At 39.9% G+C, this 27,536-nt stretch overlaps 1 protein-coding gene across 4 annotated transcripts; it reads right to left on the minus strand.

Moving 5' to 3' along the window:
- Nucleotides 1-286: 286 nt before the first annotated feature.
- Nucleotides 287-20,761, minus strand: TMPO (thymopoietin). 4 transcript variants are annotated; one of them, XM_062492351.1, is made up of 10 exons: nucleotides 20,382-20,761; nucleotides 12,616-12,742; nucleotides 10,868-11,023; nucleotides 9,281-9,381; nucleotides 5,405-5,524; nucleotides 5,203-5,298; nucleotides 4,534-4,644; nucleotides 3,653-3,742; nucleotides 3,257-3,348; nucleotides 287-2,137 (listed from the first exon to the last, which is right to left on the minus strand). In XM_062492351.1, the coding sequence occupies exons 1-10, from the start codon at nucleotides 20,625-20,627 to the stop codon at nucleotides 1,846-1,848; spliced, it is 1,431 nt and encodes a 476-aa protein (XP_062348335.1). In that variant the 5' UTR covers nucleotides 20,628-20,761; the 3' UTR covers nucleotides 287-1,845. The 4 variants fall into 4 exon arrangements, with proteins under 4 accessions (XP_062348335.1, XP_062348336.1, XP_062348337.1 ...); XM_062492352.1 differs by lacking the exon at nucleotides 3,653-3,742 and having other exon boundaries at nucleotides 20,382-20,760; XM_062492353.1 differs by lacking the exons at nucleotides 3,653-3,742; nucleotides 5,405-5,524 and having other exon boundaries at nucleotides 20,382-20,759.
- Between the last annotated feature and the right edge of the window lie 6,775 nt (nucleotides 20,762-27,536).

The following is a 27,536-nucleotide window of genomic DNA, read 5'->3' on the forward strand; positions in this document are numbered from 1 at the left end:
GTAAGTTCCATTAGCACTGAAAAACAAATGAAAGCTATCATCTCCCCCCATCCAAATCAAAGGCCTTACAGGCTAAAGGATTGCAGTGCAAAACTCTGATACTGGAAATATGATGAATATTCCTCCCACCAAGTGACATAAACTGACCTGAGTTCATAATCAGATTTTTAAATTTCTTTTTCAATGTGGAAGACTGTAGCAGCACAAAATGACACTACTGATACATCACTTGTCTTACTTTTGCTGCCTTTCAGCAATGTATTTATTTTGATAAGGAAAATCCACACACATTAAAATCATTTTTATTTTTCTCCATTTTTGACACCAAAAGTGAATGTCTTATGTTACAATTCCCTATAGGATGGACACAAGTTTAACTATTTGGATTACTCAAAAAAGCAGTTTAGAAAGGAAAAAAAAAAACAAAAAAAAACCACATTAAACAGGAAAAAACCCCAAAACTATTGCTTTGCTACAAATTACCATGTTTGTCCCAAAGTTCACAGAAAGTAAAGCTTCCCCATAGCTATAGTCTACACAATAATTGTACCTAGAGTAAAAAGATATTGACTATTAACTAATATTCTCAGCTTTTTATAAGTAGCACTTTAAGAGTAAGTAGTATGAGTTATTGCAATTTTGTACCAAGCAATAAGAATGAACATCTGTATGCTGCATATTTAAGCACACCAAAAATGTATACATTCACTTTAAAAAATTTTTGCTTATCACTCTTCATTGGTAGTAGTGAAGTCAGCTGCCTGCTCAACCAAGTTACACAATAGAGAGTGTTTCAGCATGCTTCCACTGAGAAAAATAGTCAATGGCATGAAAGTAGTAAATCTCACCTAAAAAGATGAAATTGTAGCAGAAAATGCAGCAATGCCCTCTTCATACAAGAATAAAACTTCATATGGAATTTTCACACTTTGAGAATACTTTTCTACATGAATATTTAAAGATAATCACATAAAGCTGTGTTGGAAAGACCTCGCTTTTTAAAAAAAAAAAACAGACCACTGCTAAGGTTGGAATTTAGACTGCTTCAGATAATCTTGACCGAAAAAAGTATTTTAGTAGCAAATTATTATGATGTAGTTTTTATTTCCCACACATATTACTAATAAATAAGTTCCTCTAAGACATCTCTTGCCAATTAGATTTGTATTCAGCTCCTACAACACTGTAAGCACTAAAATGAAGGGATACATTTAAATGAAGTTACATTTAAACAGAGTTACTAATATGATACTAAGACTTTTACAGAAATGCAAACAGGTTTACAGTTACATTTACTAAAAAGTTACAGTAATCTACAGAAAAGGTTGCTGTTGTACTCTCTCTGCATCCTAAGAGATCAAATTCAGTTATGCTGTTACTGAAAAAAATGCATAAAGAAATGCATTTCCCTTTATCCCATGTAAAAATCCTTCTCCGCTATAATCTAGAGACAGAAGTACAACTTCTTTTCTGTACAAAGGAAAAGCTTTAAAAACACAGCTTCACATTTTACTACATTTTTGCCCTTCTCAGCTTCCAAGTTCTTGCAAAAACAAATATACATTTTCTCAAAAGTGAATTTAAAGGATGTCCACATTAAAAAAATAAAGCCTACAAAAAGTTCAAAGATTTTAAAAAATGTTACTCCTATGGCAGTGATCTCCTACTTGTCCAAAGTCCAGAAAGTTACTGATGTCCATTTAATATTATCTTTCTTCATTTATCCAATTTATCAGGTTCCAATCACATTATTTGTAAGAAGTCCTTGAGCCGATGAGAGGGCAGAAGAGTTCTCTACAATTAAAAAACAGGAGATCAAATTGGGTGTGCCTTTCAGAAAGGTATTCATTCGGCACTGCCCGGAGCGACCATTTTCAGGTATTTAGTAAAAGGATTTCCTTGATTAGTTTCCATTGACTGATAAACCAGAAACATGAAGACTGAAACAACAACAAAGAGAAGAACTTTTATCCACAGAGGAACTGGGCGTTCTTTTTTTATTGGTGTTTTCTCCGACTTGATGTCAGCCGAGGTACCGTATTTTTGTGCATACTTAGAGTAACTTTCCTCCAGTATGAAGTCACTGTGCTCTAGAGGCCGGCTTGCAGCTCCTTTGATTGGTCTACGGCAGCTAGCACTGTTAATTAAAAAAAAAAAAAAAAAAAAAAAAAAAAGAAGTGAAATACTGCATATTTAAAAGAGCAATCTAAAGTACATAGGGAAGTTTTAGTATAATTAAAGAACTTTTTGCTTTTGTAACAATTACTTATGCATCCCCACTGGGATTTCTAAACATAAGATTATCTCTGGCCGGTAAAATATCTACTGATGGCTAAACCAATACAGAAGAGCCAGAAGACAAAGCAGTAAGGATTAAAAAAAACCCAGGTATGCTGTCAAGTTCTGACATACAAGGAGTACCCATATATGACTTTTATTTAAAAGAAAAAAAAAAAGTGGTATGGATTTAACTATACAGGAGATAACTGTATTATATTATCCTCTCAAAACAGAGAGCAAACTTGAGTGGTCAGGAGATGCACTATGGTAGTAGCAACTGGTACTATATATTCTCCTTATGGTTAAGACTTCATGTAATTGCAGTTTAAATTGAAGCTGTAACTAACATGTTAGAAACACAAGAGATGATTTCACATCTCAACATTGGGAAACTTTTTCTCATATCCTCTAAACAGAGCACTTTTTTTTTTTAATTGCCTAATTAACCAGAGGGTTGCTTCAATTTTTATTTAAAGATGCAAAAAAAGGCCCCCCAAAAAAAAAAGACACAGGTAATAGCCTTTCCTAGATGCCATGCTCATTCTACTTAAAGCAAAAAATAGACTATCTGAAAGGTCTTTCTGGCTTTGCAAAAGAAAACTCATATAGGTTGTGAGACCTTTCCTTAATTTAACAGTAGGCCAAAGCAGTTGCATCTAGCCAAAAACAAAATATTGCAAATCATTACTACATAAAACCCTTTTCCATTTAACTTTCACCATCCAGAAATTCCAGTTATAATTCCTGCTATAGTAGCACCCTATTCTCCCTCCTCCAATTTAAATAAAGAGGGGGCTGTTTAGGTAACAAATCTATGTTATCTATATAGAATGGAAGAACAGGTGGCTGTCACAAATGTCATTGAGCCAGAGTACAAAAACTGTTCCTCAGAAATCTATCAATCCAAAGATATTTCTCAGCCTAAATAGGTTTACAAGAACTGAGGAAAAAAAGCCCCCATAAACCTTAGAAATACCTAATTCCTGTAGGTGTTGATACTTCATAAGGGAACATTTCTTTAAGAATATCCCTTTCTACTCTTCTTTCTTCTGTAGTTCGCTCCAGCACCTAGGAAACCAAAAACAGTTAGAGGATGAACAGAGAGCAAAACAAAAAGCTTCTGCATAGCTATCTCAGTGACCACAACCACGTGCAATTTGTAAGAATGAATGAGTCACCCAGTGACATTCAAGAAGTTTACTTCTTGGGTTTTAGAAGTTTAACCTTAATTATTGGCAGGCATCTGGTCACTTTTGGTGTCTTAAAGCATTCAGTGATCTCCTCAGTTTCCTTTAAGATAAAGAATAAGTTGTATAAATCCTACACGCCTGCCAGCCGATGATGTAGATGATCAAAAACACTTAACCATCACCTCTATCATGGCCGTGTTGAGCAGATCACAGGACTGGTTGTGACTAACATGATTTAAAAAGCAGTGACGTGGGCAATCTGTGTCTTCTTGCTGTAATAAACCATACCACATTACAGTAAAATACTGACTGAAAAACCCCCTCAGCAAGTTGGAATAGAACATGAAGCTTACCCACAACCTTCTATTTGCCAACTAAGTCTACACTGCAGTCAAATTGTAAATGAAGTGTTAAAGCAGCTTTATCTACAGCTACATGAACAAACAGCATCGTGCAATGTAAAATTCCACATTACAGTATTACATTAATACAATTACATATACTTGCAGGTGCTTTAGACAGTTCTCCAGGAGATATAACTTTTGACAGTTTGAACATATTAACAGTAAAAGAACTCTTTTCTTTCTTCATAACTGACAGGAATCCACAGATGCTTTTTTAATTCAGGCATTTGGTCTAAAGTAATTCTACTACTTGATTCCCTAAATTAAAGCACATTGTGTTTTTTCAGGATAGGTTATCTCCCTTTGAGATTGTAAATCAGCCTAAGTTTATCCTACTTTGAGCTACCCAAAGAATTTAAAAGAAAAAAAAAAATCTACATTTTGTTCAGAAAAATAGCAGCGCAAGGAGAAGTAACACATCAAAACATATTTGTCTTAGGAAAAAAGAAAAAAAAAATCAGATTTTCACACACACACCCCCTCTCCCCAAATTAGTTTATATTATATTTTATGTCATGTGACAACACTAATTTATTTTGACTGGTGTCACCTGGGCAGTGACATCCTCCACCCCCTCCATACTAAGAAGTAAGCGCATACACACAAGAATTTTGTTCACAGAGAGTAAGCAAGAGCAATCTAAGTTTTAATTTATTTACTTCAGCTGTCATCAGTGGTTTCTTTGGTGTTCTTCTGGGCATGTCTGAGAGTTCACTGACTGACAGTGTAGGAGCTGCATGCTTGAAATTTCCAGGCACCCTATTGCCAACCTGCCGAGATTCAAAATTGTTCAAACTCAGAAACAGCCAAAATACAAAATGAAAAGGGGCAAGGTGGCAGAACTAAACAACAAAACCTTTATGTGCATTGAATATATGCATGTTAGAAGTTAACTCAAGAAGGTTATGTAATAGACTCCAAGATCAGCAACGGAAACACACAGCTTATCATTCCAAGTAGTTTCTTTTAAGCCATTTAGAAACAGAAATGCTATTTAGTTTCACAAGAAAAGCCAAACTTAAAAGCAAGTATTCTGCATGTATTTAAATTAAGAAAGTATCTAAGCTTTTAAAGTGGTTCTTTTCAGCCCTCCCCCCCCCCACAAGAGACATTAGATGGGATCTAGGTGTTGACCTAGTCCCATCTCAAAGTGAACAGTATTAGGTACTAAAACAGATACTAAGTGTGTGTGTTTTCCAAGACTACTGAATAGTCTTACTTTCCTTAAAACAGTTGTCTATCAGTCCAAAACAGAATGATTCTGCCAGTGAAGATATGTTACAGAAGAATATCACAATTGATTAAACATATTTACTAAGCATATTTACTAGGGTCTCGTTGCTTGCAGCCAAAATAGTTTCATTTATGGTAGTACTCTCTGATATTACAGCATCATCTATAGGCAACTGTGCTGTAGCTTCCACCTGTTTGTTTAAAACAAACAAAAGACAACAATTGAATAAAAGAGCCACTGGGACCCTAAGAGTGAGAGAAAAAAAAATCTTGTCTATTATAAAAGCCTCTCATCACCCTTTTTCTTGGTGTTCTTCTTGACCCTCTTGTAGACTCCCTAGAAAATGCCTGCAGAGGTCCACTTTTTGAAGATCCACTTGTCCAGTCAGTCTCAGTAACTCCATCTTGAGAAAAGGTCTATTCAAGCATCAAACACATGATCATATACATGAAAACCAGCTCCAAACATTGGATACTCACAACCAAAAGCCAAAACAGCATGAACACTCCAAAAGCAAAATGTCTACAATCAAAAAAACTGTGGATCCTAATATACTGAAAAATGAATAGCTAGCTAGATTAATAGTGTTGACCATAATACTTACATTTGAGCACACTGTTGTTCAAATACAGAATTGAATAGATAATGCCCAACAGTAAAAACTGCTAATTTGCTCACTGCCCTAGCATGAGCTAACACTATGAGGAGTTACATCAAGTCATGGACAGCAGACATGAAGCTCTCAGACCCATTACATTTCCTGCCTACACACACACATATACAAATCAATCTGTGAGCATAAGCAGAAAGCTTATGCTTAGAGAACCACCTTGTTCTCTACACAGATAGGGTTCCATTCTCTCAAGCAGAGTTTGGCACAGTTTATGCACAGCCACCTACATTTCAACAGGGACTAATCTTCAGCCACAGTGGTCAAGGACAGACAATGACCTTAAAGTTTCCACATACAGGGAAGAAACTAACAATTTTCACATAACAGCAGGTTTAAACAATCTAGCCTGACACGGATCTCTCACAAATCGAAGTAACATGAAGTGCCAAACTTTTACAGCCATTAATAAACAGATCATTCGCTATGCTTTACTGCAAGTTTCATGCTCAAAGCAAATATTCCCCTCAAAACTAAGTTTCCAAGATGGAAAGGAAGCTGTGGATCTGCTTCTTCTAGGTTAGGTACAAGATCTTCTTTTTTATTTGGTTAAGTTTAAAAATAAAAATTATTACTTTGAATACTTCTATCTTTGCACATTAATATACAATGATTTATTATCAAGTTTTTGGAAGTTACACTCACTGCTAAATTAAGATAAACACTGCAACTGTCAGTTACAGGTTCAATAGTGGAAATTACTTCACTAGAAGACTATTAGCCCCAAAACAATGTGTTAAGAGAACAGGCTGAAAAGTATTTATTAATTGAGAAGGGACAGTGAAACTAGAAGCTGAGCAGTTTTATGGTTCTATGATAATTTCTGTATAACAGCTGCTACATACCCAGCAGAGGGAGCACTTCGTGCACAGTGTTTCACTTCATTGCCAAGTCACAAAAGTACTTTATAAAACAAATGCATAGACCTCAGGACCAAAGAGATTCAGATCTTTTTTTAATTGTAGATTTCAGCCTAATTCTCAAAAATTCTTTACAGTTTTAACAGACTTGATGAAACATCTTCAAACCCCTTCTGAAGTATTTAGCAGATACTGCATTCTCTTCCTTCCTGCAACCTACAATCACACTTCACCACCTCGACCCCCATACACTTTCTATTTGAGAGGTGTTCTTTAGTATTTTTTTCTCTAAGCTTCTAATTTCAGAGTGTTTCTACTCTAATATAATACACTCAGGAAAGCAGGAAGGCAAATTCACTCATACTAGTAACAAAGAGCTCCCCATCCCAGACTATTTGACTACAAATTACTTATCTTCTAATGAACAGTTAGAAGCGCTTCACTAATAACTACCTCTCTTCTTCAGATACAATCATATATTTTAAGTACCAAGTTCAATTTTTTTTCTTGCATGAAAAGTCTAGGAAAAAACAGAATCTACTGCATAAAGCCCATCCAGACTTCAGCAGAACATAGTCAACAGACAAAAAAAGAAGAAATAAAAATTGTTGTCTACAGTTATAATTATCCTCACCATCAATGGAGCAGGGCTCTAACCCTATCAAAATGCAACACTCATGTTAGGTACACCAATACCCTGTATGTAATCAGAGAAACTACAATGGTGTGGTACACTAGAAGTGTTCACCATGATCTTCTTAACTGTCAGCTAACTCATGAGCAGTGGAGCTATAAATTATGACTTTACCCCAGCTATCACTTACCAAGTTACTATACAGGTAGTCAAAAAAAATATACAGGGAGGAATAGGGGAACACAGCATATGCAGAATGCCACTGTACAAAATTTCAGGAGTGAGACTAGATCTACATTGCTCCTTGACATTTACATGGTTTAGCCTGCCTCCTTCTGTCCAATGCCATATACTATAACTTGTCAGACTCTGTTTTGAACTCCTACTCTAGATTCACCTACTGGATTAGAAGGGGGTGTTTAAATTAGGGTTTTCTGCCAACTTTTCACTATGAGGAGGTAATTAAACAAACAGCTGACCTCAAGTTCATCCAGCCCTCCACAGCTGACTGATAAGACCCATATGCCTGCTCAACCTCCCCACCCAATTTATTTTGCAGCAGTCTGCCTAATCACTATCTATCTGCACACTCTTCTTAAGAGAACAGCTACATCCAGCCATGCCAAATGACAGCCTTGCCAGCTATGTATGTCTGGTCTAAAACCAGTGTTGCAAAGGACCAAGAAGTAACTAGCAAGTCTGCTCACACCACAGTGCCCACCAGCTCAGCCTCAGCCTGCTTCAGACACTCAGCCTTTGAGCCAATGCCTCACAGTGCACAACAGTTGAAATAGTTGTGCAGAATGAGCACAACTACTATAGCTCCTTGACACATCAGCTGAAAACCTACAACACAATTCCACAGGAAGAAGGGGGGAGGAAAGAAAAAAGCCATCACATTCTGGTTTTGTTCTCGGTAAAATACATGACTACACACATTTGCTAGCCAAAAGCATTAAGTTGTTCTTGGCTCCAAGAAGCTGCAAAATCTTACTTGGGGGTGGGTGGGGCTGTTTGTTTTGGGTTTTTTAGATGGTTTTGTCTGCTTGCTGCATTTAAAAAAGAAACAACAATCAGAAGTTCAAAGGTAAAAGGTTTAATAAACTAAAGAGTTTCTGAAGAATTTGGAAATTTTGAAATTCGTAATTTTTTTATTATTCCTTTGATTAACTCCTAGTAATTAAAAAAGGAAAGTTGCAAAATATTGCATCTGTAAGACTGCAAGACAAAACAGCAACGTCCTGATACTAATATAGTGAAACTGGATGACAAAAAATTGAGCCAAAAAATCATCACTAAAAATGCCACAAAAATACAGAATAAAAGATTTAGTGAGGTGAGCTCCTGAAGACTCTAAGTTTTGTTTGTTGACAGCAGAATTAAATATCTTTATTACACTGACGCTGGCAGGAATTTCTGGCAGAATACACACACCTGTACATATTGGCATATACTCAAATACATTACTTCACATATTACATTTAAATGAGTCATTAAACAGATGTATTTAAAATGCATGCCTATATCTATAGCTATCTAACCCTATATATATACATATGTATTTAAAAACACTTCTTAAACCCAAAAAAACCCCCCACACCTTTTTCAAAATGTTTTTTTATAAACCACTGCTTTTATTAAATCAAGTTGATTACAAGCATCCAACAGAAAGCCATCAGCCCATGTGACTTAAAAATCTGTCAGGTTTCCAAAACTAAACATATTAAGGCTGCCTACTATTTTCTCTAGGAGGTCCTACAGCAGCTGGCAAGTCAGACAAACAGCTTTTAGCAGACCATAACTTTGAACATTATCAGACATGCTAAAAACAGCCATTATAGTTAATTCACAAGATTGTTCATGATATATTAGAACAGGCTTTCTAAAAGAACTTTTAAAAAACAGCATAGCTCGCTTAGTCAAACGTGATGTTAAAAGTAGTAAGGTGTGTACTGAGCACATCACCTGCAGTTAGTAGCTGTTGCACATGGCACTATGATAAACATACCTGGTTGTGTTCAACAACTTTTTTTTGTTTGAGTGCTACTGGTGTCTTCGTCCTGGATTTCAGAGGTTCTCTCTTCTCAAGCCTCAGCTCAGTCTTCGGATCTGCAACCAGTTTTAATATAACCAGTTTCTATAATACTACTGGTTGTAGTACCAGTTAAAACCAAATGTATTTTAACAAAAATTCATTTTAAGAGGGAACTCTTATGAGTCACCATTTCCTTAAAAAGCTGTGAAACAGGTATTTTTCTTTACTAAATGTATAAGAACAAAGACTTTTGAAGAATAACCTTAAAATTATTTTAAATCACTGACCCATGTATTTACATTCTGTACTAAGAGTCCTACATTTCAGATAAGCCTTAACCAATCCAGCAGTTCCATTTAGAAACTGGTATCAAATTGCAATTCCTTGAACCAAGGTATCATTCTATTGATTGTAGTAAAGGTATTGAAGCCTCTGAATATTGCTTGAAGTTGTTAGCTTCGTTTCCTCTAATATATGTCCTTTTATATAAAACCCCATTTTGATGCAGTAGAAAGGAGAGTGGTTAGCAGTCATCTCACCTATAAGAGGATGCATTATTTCCACTTCTAAAATTCTAATAGCATTACACCAACATACTTAAGATTTACTTACAAAAGCTTTTTTTTTGGTAGGGGAGAAGGGGAATATTTGGGTTTGAGTTTTTCCCCAGTGTGTGAACAGTTCAGTAATTATATGAAGCATTTGTAATTATAAGTTAGCTGTCAGTTGCGATTGGGCTCTTAGCTGTCCCAAACATTAATAAATCAATCTCTAACATCCTTTCCCTCTTACAAGTGCAAGAGATAAAAGTTGAAAAACGAGCCCAAATATGCAAGAGATCAATCCACGAACTTGTTGTATTTTAACCCTTTCTCTCCTATGTCCATAGAAATTCCTGCAAAAACAAACAAAAACAACCCAACCCCCAAACCAAACACAGTAAATAAGCATCTTCTAACACTCCATTAAAGTAATTCTATAAAACCTGTGCTGTTTTTATTTTTTTGTAAATTGCACAATGGTGTGTTTTCCCCCCCACCACCACAGTTTCTTGATACAAACTTGATATCAAAACCACAAAAACCACACCCAGCACCAACTAATGAACCCACCCCCAACTAAATCCAAAAGGAACTGAGCATAAAAGGGGATGAATCGTAAGTCTTAGACATTAAACGAAAAAGAAAAAAAGTTCAACAAACATTCATTCACTATCCCATAGTAAATAACTACTGTGAACACCTTAAGACAAAATCAGACTGATACTTAAATATGAAGTGCGAAGAACTTTGAAACACCAAATACGCAGTTCTTCTGTCTATTGGATTTACAGGGTCCAGCTGGGGGGAAATGGATAAAAGGTTCAGTAGCAAAACATTTGCCTTCCCAGAACAGGCACCTGGAACACTGTGCTGGTACTGCATGATTAAGTACCTGACTGACATGGCCCTCAGCAGTATCTTACAGCCTCACCCAACAGCAAGATCATACTCTCTTTAGGTTATTTCTACTACAGGTATTATTCATGTATAATTTGAATCGTTTCCATGCAAGTCTTACCTTCCTCATTGTCACTGTACTGGTCAGAATCATTGTTTCCATTCTGTCTGGTGTTCTCAGTAGCTGAAATTGCTGGGAGAGGCAGGGGTGCCTTCAGGTCAGGACCTTGTTCCATCAGTTTCAAAAGCTTTTTTTCATAAAGTTTCCTAGTAGTAGCTGTAACAGGGAAGGATACATGCAAAAGAAACAGTTTTAATCTTACCTGACTTGACTGACAGAACTTGGCTGTTACATTTCTTTAGGAATTTCTGAATAGAATGTTTGTTTATTTTTAAAAAGTTTGTATGGCCCAGACTGCCTATATACATACACACACCTCTAGGTACACAATTCTGCCTTTAAAGCTCCTAACTTTTCAGTCTAAGAAAATTCTTAGATAAACTTAGACTTCTTCATACACTGAAAGTTATAGAAAGGAAATCTATGGAAAGGGAATTCACCTGCTTCTTAGATGTTTTGCTTCATATGCTGCAATATACAAGTTGTTATTCCCTCACCAAAAAAAAAAAAAAGTGAGTTTGATATTGCAAGGGCAACAATTTCCATGCAGATTGCACTATTATTCTCCTAATTCCATCACCCTGAAATTAATGCCCCTGCCTTTGTCTTGTTGGCAAATTCAGTCCAGTAAGCATCAGAGGTGGAGCAAGCAAGCAAGCAGCAACAGCAGAATGTTTTGCTTGGTGCCATCAGGCTGGCTTGCCTGATCTAAGAGGACAGCTGTTTAGAGCATTTTAAGTCTAGCACACACTTCTACATCCGGACTTTGATGGTAAAAATCTGTAGAGGTGACTGGTACCTGAGCTGTTAGCTGCAGAAAAAAAAAATTCTAACTTTTAAACATTTTCTGATAAGAGGAAACCACCATTTAAAAGACATGGCAGCTTCTCAAGAAAGAGTCCATACCCTCTAAGAATTGAAGGCAATAAATTAGACCAAATGTAAATGCTTTTCCAGTGGACTACATAGGTTCTTGAGTACTGCCCAAGAGCTACAAGATGAATGGAAAGGCATGCAGAATCAGCTAGCAGAAAATACTACAGATAAGACTTTGAATACACACAGTACTGCAGGCTTAGTCACACACTTCCATCCACCTAGAATTTCAAGAACATTCCACAGAAGGCTCTGCATACTACAGACAACAACCATTTTCTGAAGAGTTGTGAAATCAAATTCCCTTGGCATTGAAAGGCAGTGCTTTGATCCCACATCACAGATGAGTGCCCAAGGCAGGAGATTAGGCTGGGGTCAGGACTACTCCCGACAGGCCAGCACACAGGACAGAATGCTAGGCTAGTAAAAAACATTAGCAAAGGAAAACATTACTGCACAATGCAGTGAGTAGGAAATGCTCTAGGGACAGGGAAGTTCCCTGTTCTCATTCTGCTCTCAATACTATTAGGCTATTATGTAAGACGTATTTGCTATTTAAGTGGGCTCAGATCTAACCTCTGTATCAGAAGACCTAACTACCCCAGCACTGAGCTTTAACTGATAGCTACACAGCTTCAGAACAGAAGCTGGAACATCTCCAGGTGCCCTAGAACACCAGAAACGAACCACAGACTTGCCCACCTGCAACACTTCAACATTTCTCAATGTAAACAGTTCAATGAAAATATCCTAGGTGTAAAGCAGAATTGCAATAGTACCAGTTATTAAAAAGTAACTGTATCAGGGAAACTTCACAAGTGAGGCTTAGGGAAAAATAAAAAAGGTTAGTAACTACAGTTCAATTGACCTACCTACAATCGGGCCAGGATTTACTCCATACTTCATAAGTTGCTCTTGAAGGTCTTCATTGCTCATCTCGGTTATATCTAGGTCATCCTTCTCCTCTGGTCTGGGTTTGTCAGTTTTTTTTGTAGCTTTCTGAGAGCAAGAAGGAGAAATGAGAGACAGGGTGTTTCCAGTTAATACTGAACAGATCTTTTTCTTCTATGGGAACAGGAAGACATGAGAGTACTAAACATATAAACCCAGAAGAAATTAATTCTATTATCACCCATGATCACTACTAAAGCTTATGTGGAACAGTACAAACATTTACACCTACTAAAAAAACATGCACAAGTTTTCTACTCAGGAAGGAAATACCCATTACAAGTCTCCTCTAGAGTTGGGGGAAAAAAAAAAAAAAATCACATTATTCTGGTCTTGTGTTTTAATTTGAAGTTCAAGTATACAGTGGGAGGGGACCACTTTCCTGTGACTGGAGAAGTAAGCTTCTAGTGGTTTCATCATCACTACACAAAACCACAAATATTTATGTTACATTGGCATTTCTTTGCATAATTTTTTTACCTGGCAGGTCAACATTTCTTCTTCTAATGATACAGAACATGTTCTTTAGTATCTATATACTTTCAACCAAGTTTCCAAAACCCCTATTCCTACTTCTCCTGTCATTCTCTGTGAGATTACATGATGTTACAAAGTGATGTAGGAAAGGCAAAAATCAGAAACAGTCTCAAATTTTCAAAATCCTGCTTATCTGCTTAGGCCTCTGCTACTTGTAGCTGTAACAAATTCTAAACCTAACTCTAACAACATTACTTGAACACTTGGCAATGCACCATCACCACACATAGATGTCTATCAAAATTACCTGCTAAACTAGCAGTTTCTGCTCAATCCAGAGTGATCATAACATTCCTTCAACTTGGGAAGCCTCTGTTACTACAACAGGCATTGTTAAAGTGATGAGGTAAGACAGAAAAAAAGCATGCTTTGGATTTGTACACTCTTTACTAAGAAAGACCTTGATACTGCTTTGAAATAACTCATATTTGTATCTCTAAGTTGTACTACATAAACAGAAACAATTTCTGCACTTAGCATTTTTCTCAACTCGGTCGTCCAGAGGGCCTATCTGGGTTTTTTTTTGGTACTAACAAATGACTAAAATTCCAAATACAAATATGCTATAAACAGTCAGTAGCAATTAACAGGTCTTTTTCTTGTTGCATTTTATAAGATAGCAACAAAACACTTTAAGATGATTTACATGAGCCAACAGTATCTACCTAGCTATTAATGCCAGTTCAATAGCTCTTTGCATGCAAGCTTGACCTTGCCTCCTATATCTTGGTATTTTAAAGCTAAGCACGGACTGTATGAGGGCTTCCCAAATATATCTGACTGTAAACTTTTTCTCTGACTCGGATATTCCAGCATGATGAACTTAAATTCAGCTGCTGAAAAGCAAAAGAATCTCTAAGAGACTGTGGTATTTCTTTATTCTAAGAAATAGACTCCAAACAGTCTGAAGAAAGTATAGGGTCCTTGAAGTGTCAGATTTGACTAAAGACAGATGTACAACTCACTTTATCAATCATTCCACTCCTAATTAGGTTTTGAAACAACTGAGCTGCTTTACATCGCACACAAGAAGCAATCAACCTTCAGCTGCATGAGACTTTTATTCACTTTTGAACATGTTAGTCATAACATTATGTCAAGTTAACTTCAATTTCATATTTGGTGTGTTTTTTTCTGGACTACTGAACTGTCCAAACAGAAAAAAATGTTCCGAAAAAATACTGGGTTTTCTTGTTGAGATCTGTTTAGACTAATGACAGCTCTGGTGTTTGCCCACATCACCAAGCAGATTAAACAAGATGCTATTGCATGTTTCAGAAGAAACCTACCATGGTGCAGGAAACTGACATTCCAATGACACTAGAGAAACTGGAAACCACATGTAATGTATCTCTACCTTTGTTCACTTAGAGGCCACAGAAGATGCTATAACAATATAAACAAGAAGTCTGGATGCTTTACAGAAATCTTAGCCATCAGAAATCTAACTGCAACTAATGAATACCAGGGTAATCTAACACAAGTAAACTCACATATCTCATGGTTTCTTTGCAGCTTTTTTTCCTTCAAAATACCATTTCACTTTTTCCTGCACTACTGTCACAAACAGATCATCAAAATAGCCAGTTTCAGCAAAGAAAAAGAGTAGGGAGGGTACGAAGAAAGTTGAAAGTAATCTGTGCTCTTCAAAAACTGGGCCAGATGCATTCATTGTGTTCTGCAAGATCACAGCTTTTACTTTTGAACATCTATTCTCCTTAGAGCAGGAACCAATCACTTCCCCGGTACAAGTCGAAAGCTGCCATTTAACCATTCCCTGGACCACATGATGAGTCTCTAGAAGCATAAGGCAGGATAGAAGAATTTCTGATACCTCGGCTGTGGTATGACAGCATTAACTTCAGCAACACCACTAGCCTTAATTACCGCTACTGTTACAGGATAGTGCACCACTGCACTTGCTGTGCATCCTGACAACTTATCCGCAGTGAGACAGATCAAAAGAGCTAGCTTAAAAGTTTAACACTGCAAATTAAAAGCAAGGAAACAAACCAAAAAAACCCACACCTACTTGTTCTATGACTACTAGTAAAATTTGTCTTACTATAGTGCAGAGATGAAGTGTTTAAAATGAAATTGTGGTAATATCCAGGACTTGCCAAAGTAAGGTGGTACAGCTGACCACTTTGCCCGTAATGTAAATATTTTTGTAATAATACACCCAAATCTATGTAAACACTTTTGCAACAATGTACCAAATAATAAACCCTTATCTGAAGATCTTCTAATCCCATCCAGAGCTCACAGCATTTAAAAAAAAAAAAAAGTATTTCTAGTCATTGCTATTTTCTAGAAAACAGAAGATGGAAGACTACCTGCATAAGTCACTTGAGAGAGATTTGTTCACATCAGAGATATCAATTAGGTAGTGGTATCTGTCAGGCTCAGCTTCCGACTGCTTAGGAACTAACTCTTCAAACAAGTACTGAAGTGAATTAAAAGCATGGGGCTGCCACACAACATTCTCAGTGCTAGGGCCACATAAAAACAACAACATAGGAGAAGTTCATCTTCTCCAAATATCACTTCTTGACAGCATAAAGCTCACACGTTCTTTTGCTAACAGGAGCAGAAGATGCAAGCAACCAGAATTGAGACTTGGAAGCTACCTACCCCCTACCTTACCTCTGGCATTCCGGCTGAATAGAAATGAACAGCCAGAGACCAGCTTATGACAAACTTCATAAGTATCTCTATTAGTCCCAGCACTGTCTCAAAGACAAGCATAAGAAACATGTTGAGGAAGCCGTTAAATAATAAAACCAATAAGTATGGGACATCACTAGAAAACTATTTTCAAATCCCAAATTAAATGGCATCTACATCAGGATATACAATTTTAATCCTAAACCAGTGCAGTCTTCTCATCACTAGATGCAAAAAGGGTCAGGATTTATTTACCATTTCTCTGAATGAAGTTAAGATAGGCTAAAGAAAGTCCAAATCACACCAGCAGAATGTTGTTTAATTCTCCAGTTTGCAGAGTTCCCTCTGGTAACAAATGACTATTTCTCTTAGGACAGGTGAAGATAAGGAACTGGATATGCCTAGTGTTAGTAATAGATTTATACTGTGAAATAGATAGGTCTTTATTCCCCTTATACTTCTTATTCTACCATACACAATCATTTCCTGTAGTAGAATTTTCTTTTTTTAAAAAATCAAGCCCTACTGAACTTTTTAACCTTAAAGGCCCAGAGACACTATTTACCAAAAGCCACAGGACAGACCAAATAAACAATGGAAAGGAAATTATGCAGTAGCACTTCAAAGATACTTATGCACGTAACTTCAAGAATTCACCTTTTAACCAAAATTAGTATGTGCCAGAGTTAGAATTTCCAAGCCCATGTACAGTAACAGTCATAAATGTTAAGATTATGGACTATTCAACCCTTGCACCCCCCTCTCCTCCCAGACACTAATATTACTTGGTGAAGGAAATGTACACACTCAAAATCTGAAGGTGCAGAACAGCATGGCTGGAGTTCTCACTGTAGTGAGAATTACTTTGGTCATCTCATCCCTGCTGTCCACAGCTTTCTCTCAGCCAGCAGATGTGTGCCTTTTAAAAGGCCACAAAGGATTTAAACTGTATTCTGGGTGATATTTGTGTGGCACCTCATCATTATGACATACAGCCACACAGGGAACACCAAACAGATTCTCGACCTTTACTGGGCAGGCACAGATGCTTCACACTGTGTCACCTACCCAGCACACTTTCCACACACCTAACCCTCATAAACTACCACTTTTACTACTACCTTCTCTTTTCTAATAGGGCAGGGTTGAAGCTGTTGTTACCTCAGCTACAGATATCACAACCACAGCATTCTGACTATAAAGAGCTGAAGCTGGCTCTTTACTTACCTGGCTACTTGATTAAAACAAAAAAACCCAACAACACAAACAAACTCTCCTCTACTCCCACCATCAAAGCAAACATCCTTACCTGATAGCTCTCTTGTATGACCTTTCAAACAGACCCTTCAGGTCCAAATATTCTCATCATGCCTTCATTAACAATAGACATGTGACTGATCTTTTTCATATCACCACTTTAAAGGTCAAAAATATCACTCAATATATGTTTTAGGAGTGATTCTTCCAGGACATAAAACACACAACAATCTCAGTCATAACAATCTACACGTTCTAAGTTCTGAACGGCTCCTGTTCAACAGGACAACAACTTCTAGACAATATTTTTGGTACATGCTTTTAAATAATGGTCCTAGAGAGGTAAAAATGTAATTTCATAGTTACTTGTCCTGTGAGCTCTATGTGCTGATATTCAGCCCATAACTAACCAAGACAAGAGGCATTCAGATGCAGATGGTTCACCCTGCAGCAAAACAGTGTCTTGTATACCTAGTCACTGTCCTCACACACTACTATGCTAAACAGGCTTAGGGGGAAAAAAAGAAAAAAGGTTGCTCAAAAACACTAGTAGAGCTGGAGAAGCTGGCTCCTCCAGACAATATTATCAGACTGAAGCACAAACAGGCATGATTTTAAAAGCTTTTCCTCTTCTGGTAGGACTATATGACCAAAGGGAGCTGGATAAAGCTAAGTCAGAGAAGACTGATAAATTCAAACCACACAATTTGCAACATAATTAAAAATACGGGATTTTGTCACTGCACAGCTCTTATCAACAGAAAATAAGCACCTAAATGCATAGAACTCAGGAAAAAATAAACACTAAAATGAGAGCGTCGACAGTTCAAAATTACTAATGATTACAACCACGTCAAACTCTAATGCCAATATTAAGAGACCCGGTGTAGCTTTCCGCGACCGCAGCAGGGCTATTCAGACTATTGCTTTGCACTCGTAGCTCACACCCATTCCAAGAAAAGCGATGCCTGCCCCCCTTCGGGACCCCTAAGCCATGCGAGCGATCCGCTCGGAGCGATCGCCCCGGCCCCGGCGCGCCCCCTGGCGCCCGGCCCCGCCGGCAGCCCCGCCCTCCCCCTGCTCCCCACCCGCGAGGACTGCAACCCTGCCGGGCTGCAGGCTCGGAGAGGCTTGCAACTATTCGCTTGTAAAAAAGGGAAGGGCGACCCGGCCCAGAGAGGGGTGGGGAAAGCCCCGTTCCTTTATTTTATTCCTCCTTTCCATAAATCCTTGCAGTTCCAGCTTCCCACCTTGCCCCTTATTTCTAACTTTTTTCAGATGTTTGAGCGCTTCCCCTCCTGTCCTCCCTTAATAAGAGATTTTGCTTTGGTTTTTCACCGGCTTTCCAGTCCCCTGGGACGTCAGACTTCCCTCACTCTTGCTCTTTTTTCCAACTCTTCTGGGGGCAAATCGCTCTGGGACAGCGGTGCTAATCTTTTTGAAGGAGAGGTGATCAGAGAAGCACCCTTATGTCAAAAGACATTTACAGGGACAACAGCTATTCAGCTACAAGCAGTTTCAGAACTACTCAAGTTGCACAAAGGAGGCAACAAGCACACATCATCCAAGTTTGTTTTGCTCGGCAAGTATTGTTTGGGACTTCTCTGAGTGTTTTATTTCGGGGTTGTTTGTTTGTTTGTTGGGGGGGGGGAAAGGCGACATAACACAGGGCACAGTGGACCCAAATGTGAGCAACTCTCACTAGAGCATTTGCTGAAGTTCTGGAACTTCTGATGATACAGTGCTCTGATACTAACACACAAGATAAGGCACAGAGCCTTCCAGATATTGTTAACAAAAGTGTAGGAGTACCACCCATTCTGTAAACATCAAAAAGTCACCCATAATTGTTTAAACTTAAGCACTGTGGAAAGGAAAACTCGGATCTAGGACAGGAACTAACAGTTCTGAGATGTTCCTCCTCCGACAAACATGAAACAAGGCAGATTCAAGCTTATCATGTTTTACTCAAAAGCACCTTATGAATGCTATCAGCAGACCACTCTAAGTCAGAGAAATGTCTGTTCTACTGTACCTGCATTCAGTGAATGCCAGTTAAGCGTCTGAAATAGACAGGTATTAAGGTAAATAAGTGGGTTTTAGAGGATTCTTTCTCTCGAAGTTGCAGTTATCAATTTTTTAATTCAAGAACTGTTCTTTTGAGTTTTTGAAGGTTAAAACGCGAGAGACCTTCAAAGGACTCCGTTCCTCGGCACTGGCTTAACTAATGACCTTTGAAACGTAGTATCCAACATACAATTAAACAGTTGTACTATCCCACACATTAGGATTCCAGAAACTGATAATCATTATCCAAGTCTTTTCTTGAGACCAGACATCTTGCAACTTAATTGTTTATTACAAGAGTGCTTCCTCGATATATGCAAATGTATAGTCCACTTAAGAAAAAACAAAGAGGAAATCACATTCCTTCCAAAGACAAAAATTCCAAGTGGCATCAGCGTCCCCTCTTTCCTGACATGTGTAAAGTCTAAGAAAACAAGCACAGTAGACGAACTGAACAGGCACCAGAGGCGCTTTGCTATAAAACACATCTTAGAAGTACGAGTAAGACATCTACATTACACAGATCCTCTATACATTAAGCAGTCCGCTTCACTAAGCGAGACAAACCAGATGCTCTCTCACAGCTTCTTCCTTTCATTTAAAGGCATTTACACCGAGTAGTGTTGCTGCCGTAGAACCGAGAGAGCGGGAGTCCTTTTCTGAGCAACTTGCAACCTCGTGCAATTCTCTCGCTTCGCTCCTCCAACACCTAAACAGTCTACTTAGGTAGGAGACCGCTCGCCAACCTACAGCAAAGGTTTCCCAGCTTACAGTCGGCGGGGCAGTCGCACTCTCCACGCGCGGTGCCCCTGCGCCCCCGAGCCAGCCGCTCCAAAAGGCGCTCAGGGCGGCACGCATCCTGGAGGAGCGGCCGGCGGTCCCCGGTACCGACCCACCGACCTAACTCGCCCCCGACGCGGGGCGGCCGCCCGGTAGCGCCGCTCCCCCTCTCCAGGCGGTGGGACCGTCCCGGCCGGGCGCGGTCCCTCCTTCAACCCAGCCAGAGACTCGCCCGACGCCGTGAGGGGCTCCCGCGGCGCCGCTCCCCTCCCCGAGCCGCGGCCGGCGGGCGGAGGCGGGCGGCCCCGTTCGGGCGGGAAAGCGGGCCCGAGGCTGTCGGGAAGCCGAGGCGGCGCAAGCGGGAGGCAGCGGTACTCACCCGCCCGGCGGCGACAGCAGCGCCGCGGCTCCGGGCGCCGAGAGGTGTGGGCTCCCGCTCCTCGTCGCTGGAAAAGTCGGGCTGCGCGAGGGCGGGCGGGTTGCGGGCGGTGAGGTGCTGCAGGTAGAGCTGCACGTACACGTCCTTGCGCTGCTCGCCGCCCGGGAGGCTCACATTGTTAGCGATCAGCTCGCTCTTCAGCTTCTCTTTGGTCAGCACCGACGGATCCGCAAGGAACTCGGGCATCGCCGCCGGCCGCAGCCGCCGCCGCTCTCCCGGGAGAGGCACCAACAAAGCGCGGGGAGAAGGGGCGGGGGAGCGGGAGGAGGAGGACTCGCCTGCTCCGCGCCAGGGAACAGCTCCACAGCGGGCGGGCGCGCGCACCGAGCGCTTCTTCCCAGCCGGCAATAAACCGCGCCCTGATTGGCGGGGACCGCAACGAAGCGACCCCGCTATTGGCGGGCGGGGGGGGGAAAAGGGCGGGGCGCGCGAGAGCGGCGGCGTTGGTGCTTTGCGCGAGGGACAGTAACGCAGTTTAAATTCGGCTCGGGCGGGAGAGGCGCGGGGCGGTGCCCGCGCCCCGTGGGTCCTGCTGGCGCCGCGGCCTGTCCGGGGCCTTTTGGGGTGACAGCTGTGTCCCCGCTGCCGAGGAGCGCCCCTCCCTGTCGCGAGCAGCGGGGTGGGGGGCGGTTAACGCGATCCCAGTTACCTGCTGTGATCCCCGTGTCCTGCCGCGACACCTGCCGCCGCCTCTGCCCGCGGGCACCTGCGGCCCTGGCGGAGCGCGGTCCCTCCCGCGCTCGGCACCGCGGGCCGGGCGGGCACGGGAGCGCTCTGGCTCCCGGGATAACCGCCCTCGTCCAGCCCTTTAGCTGTTGGGCTCCGGGAGAAACCCAACCGGGAAATGGGCAGCTAATCTGTTAGGGTGACTGCCGCCGTTGCGGTGACTTAAACGCAGAAAATCCCCCCAGACTCGCATCTATGATACCGCAGAGTTTGAAAGAGACGTGGTCGTTTTATTTATTTATTTATTTGTAAAGTCGACTTCCAAAACGTCACAAGTGTGTCCCTGCTGGGGAAGATCGATTGAGTTCAAGACGGCAGTCTTACATTCTTAAAACAATCAGGTTAAATCCATCTGTGTTTACACGCTGCTTGCTGGGAGCACGCACCGCTTCTGTTTTAGGTCTGTCTATATATCCTGTGCTTTTGAGAATTGCCTTGGAGTACTGGGAATAAGATTTTAAATGTGGCTAATTACATTTTCCCATCAGTCACGGATCTGAAACAGGATTTTTGGTGTTTGCACCTACCCCTTTGTGTTCCAGGAGGAGTTCTAAATTGCTGTTCGGGACAGGGATTTCCATTACTGATCTGTGGTCCATCATGGAGCTGTTCTGGTGCCTGTTCTTATTTACCTCACCATAGCCTCAGTACCAGCTAGATGAAGGCGTTAAGGGCTATTTTTTGTGGAAGAAAATTTCGAGACAGATCAAGGACCCACCCACAAACAGCCTGACGCTTCCCACTGAAGAATTGGTGTGGTGTAACAAAGTAATTAAGACAAGGGCGAAGCTTAGCTTGGGGCATTTAATCCACCTTGTTGTGCCAGTAGCTCTGTGAGGTGGAAGTTATCTGAAGTTCATTATTATTTATACTTGAAAGTGTACATACTTACACACTTAACCTGTTCAGGTTGTTTGGCAGCAAGGCTGAATGAAGAGTGGGTAGAAATATCTTCCTCCATTAATAACACACATGCACACAGTAAAAAGTAATGTATTAATGTGAATTGATTGCCATCAATTACTTTTAAATTGAATAGAACAAAATGGATGTTTCTATCTATTTTTCAGCATATCTTACCCAAAATTTTACCAGGTACATGGGTATTACATGACAGGTGTTTTGGAAATGCTTAACGGAAATTTAATTCCTCTTAAATTTGATAGTACTGATTTAAAGAATAGATAGTATTTTTTCACATTGAAAAACTTTCAGGTGGCTTGGAAAATAGTCTTTCCTCTACCTTTAAAAATTTGCTTCTTTTTCAGATATGGAATGAGTTGCACAGCATAGTTTAGAGAGATTCTTCAGTTATCATGCTAATGTAAAAAATAGCAACTTCAACTTGTATCAAGTCTAAAATGTTTTAAAGCAGCATAAGGAGGAGCTGCATCTGGGAAATGTTAGCCTAAGTTAATAGTGAAAATACAATCTGAAAATTTGGTGCAGTCACCATCTAACATCCCCACAGACAATAATGGTACGATAGCCCTAAAGCTTGTTTTTTGACAGTGCTTCTTAGAGGAGTGCAGGCACCATTTGCAACTCACTGTGCTGTTCAGAATCTGCACTATCATTGGTGCTGGCTTTTCTTGTCAGTGACAATTCAGGAGTGGAAGGAAGTACAGCTGCTTAGGTTGAAGTCTAAGTACATGGATGGTAGGCCTGGTTTTAATGCATTAAGTGTAGCATTAAAAACCCCTACAGGAATATGGTGTGAAGTAGTAAATCCCTACAGTAACACTCACAGTTCAGCTTTGGTCGTAACAAATGGATGGGCTGACTTGCCTTATCTCGGCTCTGTGTTTTTCTACTTTTGCTGTCAGATGAACCTGGCAAAGAAGCATAAAGATAGCAGAAACTTATCATTTGTTTTGGCTATTTGTTCAAACTCCAGTACAGTTGTTGTGGAGCCACTGAGGTTGTGGGTCTGATTAACATTGCTTAAAGTTCATATTTACAGTCCATTTAAGTTATGAAAGCTATTTTCCCCAACTATAAAGAAAAAATAATGTATTTATTGAGAACTAATTTCTGTTACATTGTTACCCTGATGTGCCTTGTACTGACACAAGAATTCTTTTATTGGTTGCCTTTAGTTGCTTCCAAAGCAGCCAAACCTATAGAAGCAGGACATAGCATTTCAGTGTCACTCTTCTTCAGAGCAATAGATTTCTCTGGGAAGCCAAGTCCCTAAACAGTCCTTGGCACAAAACTGTCCTTTATTGGTTCCACACTCGTTACTGTCACACTTCGGGTTCGACAGACATCTTCCAGGCAAGTTAGACTTTCTTTTACTACAGGGAAAGTAGTAAAAGAAAGCACTTAAATGTGCACATACGTGATGATTGACACTGGGAGGACCTACCTGCAGGTGTCACCACAATTAGACCTTAACACAGCAGAGGATCTGCACCTTTGTTGTTTCTGTTTGAAGGAAAAAGGAAGTCACATTTTGTAGCATGAGGCAGCAGTCAAAGGGATGAACGGAGTGATTTCGTTATGGATGAGCTCACAAGATCTTTCTAATGTTGTTACAGTGAGGGGAAAAAAAGCCCCACAAATATGAGGTCCCTGGTATGCCTATTCAATAATTTGCTGTGTAAAGGTTGGAGCAGGGAGCTGTTCTTTTACCTTAACTTCTGTGAAGCTTTCCTGTACTTGAATGTTTATTCCTAACTGCAAGTTCTGGTTTTCAAAGACCAGAATACCTGCCTCTACCTGAGAAACAGTTACTTACAATTTACCTCTTGTCAGTATAAATGCTGACAAAAGCAAAGTTTAGGGGGAAAAGTGAAAACGTTGTGAGACTATGGCTATTTCCGGTGGTTAAAAAAAAACTGCTCTAAGCTTGCCTAAAAATGTGAAATATGCTGAAAGGAGAAGCCAAAAATCCTTCCTTTGTAGGACCCTCCCAAATGTCTGGAATTTCTTAGCTTTCCTGAGCGTGAGAAAGAGATTTTTTTTTTTCAAGCATACATTCATCTTTGACATGAAAAGACTGAAGGCCTTTTAAACTGCCTCAGATTTCTGGCTCGAGTATCCCTAAGTTTGTGATTTCTAACCTCTAATGCCGCCCATAAAAATGAGACGTAGTTTATGTTGCAGTATGCTGAAAAAATTATTTTTCTACATATTTGCTTTCATAAAAGTATCCTAACTTAAGTGGAGGGTCTGGAAAACGGCCTCTACTCACTATAGATGTATAATTTGCATTCATATGTAACACTCGCCTCACAATAGATAACATTCTGAAGACTAGAAATTCATAGCAAAGGTGTTTAAGCAAGTGTTACAGACGTGCTCTTGTCATAGACTGAGCTGATAAGGAAATGTAAAAAATCTGTACGAAGTATTAATTCAGTTTTGGCATGTTTCATTATGAAAATGATATTCCCCTTGAGAAATGCAATATAAACTAGAAAACTTTGCTAGAAATAAAATAAGCAGTTGCCTAATAATTATAGCCCAGCATAACTATATTTTCTAGAACCAATTATTTGTTTTCCACAATCTTGATTAATTTAAAAAAAATAGATGGCTTTTAAATAACTCTAGTTTTCTCATTAGAAATGTCTGGTTTTGAAGTAGAAGGGGAAAAGTGATAAGAAAGAAAGCATGCCTTAGTGTAATGGAGCATATTGCTTTCTAGAGCAGTTCCAGAGCTGGCAGCCACCAGCCACTGCTCTGCCAGTGTCGCCTGGCACAGTGAACAGACAGGTGAATAAAGAGATGGCCAGCACTATATGGCTGTCCCCTGGCAAGGAAAGACATTTGTACAACTGCTTTGAAATATCTTACTGCTGATCTTGAGACAGTTGAAGGCCTGTACCAACAAGGACTGAAAACAGAAGTGTCAGCTCCTGCTTAAGCATGCTGGCAGAAATGAAATTAACAGTTTTCAGGGTAGTTTCCTACACTGAATAATTTCAAAACCAGAATTATTTGGATATTTCTGTCAAACACAGACAGAAGCCATATTTACCATATATAAACTGTTAGTTCAGCTCTACTGTTTCTTGAAGCTTAAGTGGATTTAAGTTTTTGTTTATATTTAGCTAGTAACAATTTCATAAGAAAAAAAATCTGTGTTAAGAGATCAGTCAGGTAACAAAACACAGTATTTAAAAGTCAAGAAGAGACAAAAAGCACACAAGCACGTGGGCTGTTGAAATGCTGGTGAGAGACAAATACCCACTAGCATACTTAGATGCCTCAGAATGAATGGAGTCAACCTGACAAAACATCTGTAAGGTCAAAGAGAACTATTATCCCCACTTCACCAGTAGGAAATTGAGTGGGAGAGGTTGTACATAGCTGAGGTACATTTAATTCTTTCATTTAGTTTTGAACCTCACTAGATGATTTTATTTTAGGGATAGTGACCTCTCCCCCCATAGAACAGTTGACAAAATCTTAAATTGAACCACTAGTACTTGTGGTTGTTGCCAAAGGGGATGATCCTGCTCTCTATCCTGTCCCAGCCCATGTTTTCCTGGTGCCTTTCCTGTGTTGGATCTAGTAGTCATGCCACCAGATTCACATGCTGAGCCGGCAGCTGCTGCAATGCCACTGCAAGATGGGATCCAAGTGGAAGGAGGGAAACGCACAGGCAGGGATGGACAGAGCAGAGCAAGACAGACTGTTTTGTGACAACCTGCACATGTCAGGTATACTAGTGTGAAAACACACCCTGAAAACTTGGACTCCTATGATCAGATATTACCCTTACTGCAAGCCAGAGATATTGAGTGGCATCACTTCTGGAATGTTTAGAGCAGGGCACCTGCTTTGGCAGAGATACAGGAATGCAAACAGATTGCTACCACTTCTTACATCCAGCTCTCTGGTGGATGGTGAGGCTGAGAGATAAGATACTGTGTGGGACCAGGGAAACATCTAACATTATGCATCTCATACAGAATGCATCCATCTAACAGATTGTGCATTAGAAAAAAAAATACTAGCCACATTAAATAGAATTCCTGTCAGCATAGCATGTGAGGCAATCCTCCTTGTCCATTCAGACGTGGTAAAATCTGAATCAGCTGAAATACTGAGACCAGTTCTGAGCACTTAAAAATGCAGCTTGTTTGGAAAGACTCCAGAGGCAAACGATAAATAATTCAGAGGCCTGGAAAACATAGTCTGTTATGCTGAAACATCTATAGAGAGACATAACAAATTTCAAATATGTAAGAAGTACCTATAATAGGGAAGGGAATAAGTTGCTCTGCAGTGCATTATGATATGAGGCCTGGATTTGAAGCCAAAGACATCAGGGTTAAACTACATATACTAATTTTGTAATTGTAAGAATAGCAAAGTACTGAAACAGATCACTTAAGGAAGATGCAAAGTTTCTGTATTTAAAAGTTTTAAAGCAAACAATAGCCTGCAAAAGCCAAAGTATTTGGCTTAATAACCCCCACATAATTTGTTGACTGTGCTGCATCCGATTTCTAAGACTTGTATTCATTTTCTTCTGTGGTTTACAACACTAATAAACAGTTCTTACAAAGTGATAATTGTGTCTCTGGCATTCTCCCTCAATTCAGGCCCTTGACAAACTATTGTTTTCCTGCCAATTAAATTTCATCAAGTGTCAAACTTCTCTGTCCATATAAATCACTAAAGTATTATTTCTAAGACTTGCTATCTCACGTCTAAATCAAAGCTAAGTCCTCTCTGTGCCTTTCTGCTATGGGTACCTGTCAACCTCCGCATATGGAAATAGCTACTCTGAGAAAACTCTCCTGCTTCGCAGCCTAACCCCATCACCATTAGAGTTTTGCCCCACCGGCATCCTGGTCCCCCCCTCTCTCCCTGCCAGGGTTTCATTCTTATGCAGGCTTCTCAAGACAAGCATTTCTCTGAACTCTTGGCTCCATCAGACCATTTGCTGCCTCTGCCTTTACTTTTACTTCTTGTTATGTGAATTTCTGTACTGAAAATATGGTATCTCTGCCGCTTATCTCTGTCCCCTTTAGAATTTAAACTTTTTTTCTATGAAACTTTCTGACTGTTTTTTCATTTCCACGCGGCCAGTTGCCTTAATAAAGTAAGCCTTTGACACGTTCTTGCCTTTTGTGTAGAAGCGTGTAATCAGACAGTACTATATACACAAATACTATAAACAAAGACATGCCAATTTTATCCAACGCAATCTTTAGGATTACATTGCTGCTGCTGCAGTCCTATGCCCCGACCCCCGTTGATCGCTCTGTGTCGCGCTGCCCTCTCAGTCTCAAGCGAAAGAGGAGACTCTAAGCTGTGGAGGAAAACAAAGAGAACCTAACAATAACGTTCCTCGGTTTCCAGCGCGAGGAAGGCAGCAAAAACCGACAAGGAAAGGGGAAAAATAAGGAG

Source organism: Cinclus cinclus, chromosome 4 (genome assembly GCF_963662255.1).
Source record: "Cinclus cinclus chromosome 4, bCinCin1.1, whole genome shotgun sequence".
In the NCBI taxonomy this organism is placed as follows: domain Eukaryota; kingdom Metazoa; phylum Chordata; class Aves; order Passeriformes; family Cinclidae; genus Cinclus; species Cinclus cinclus.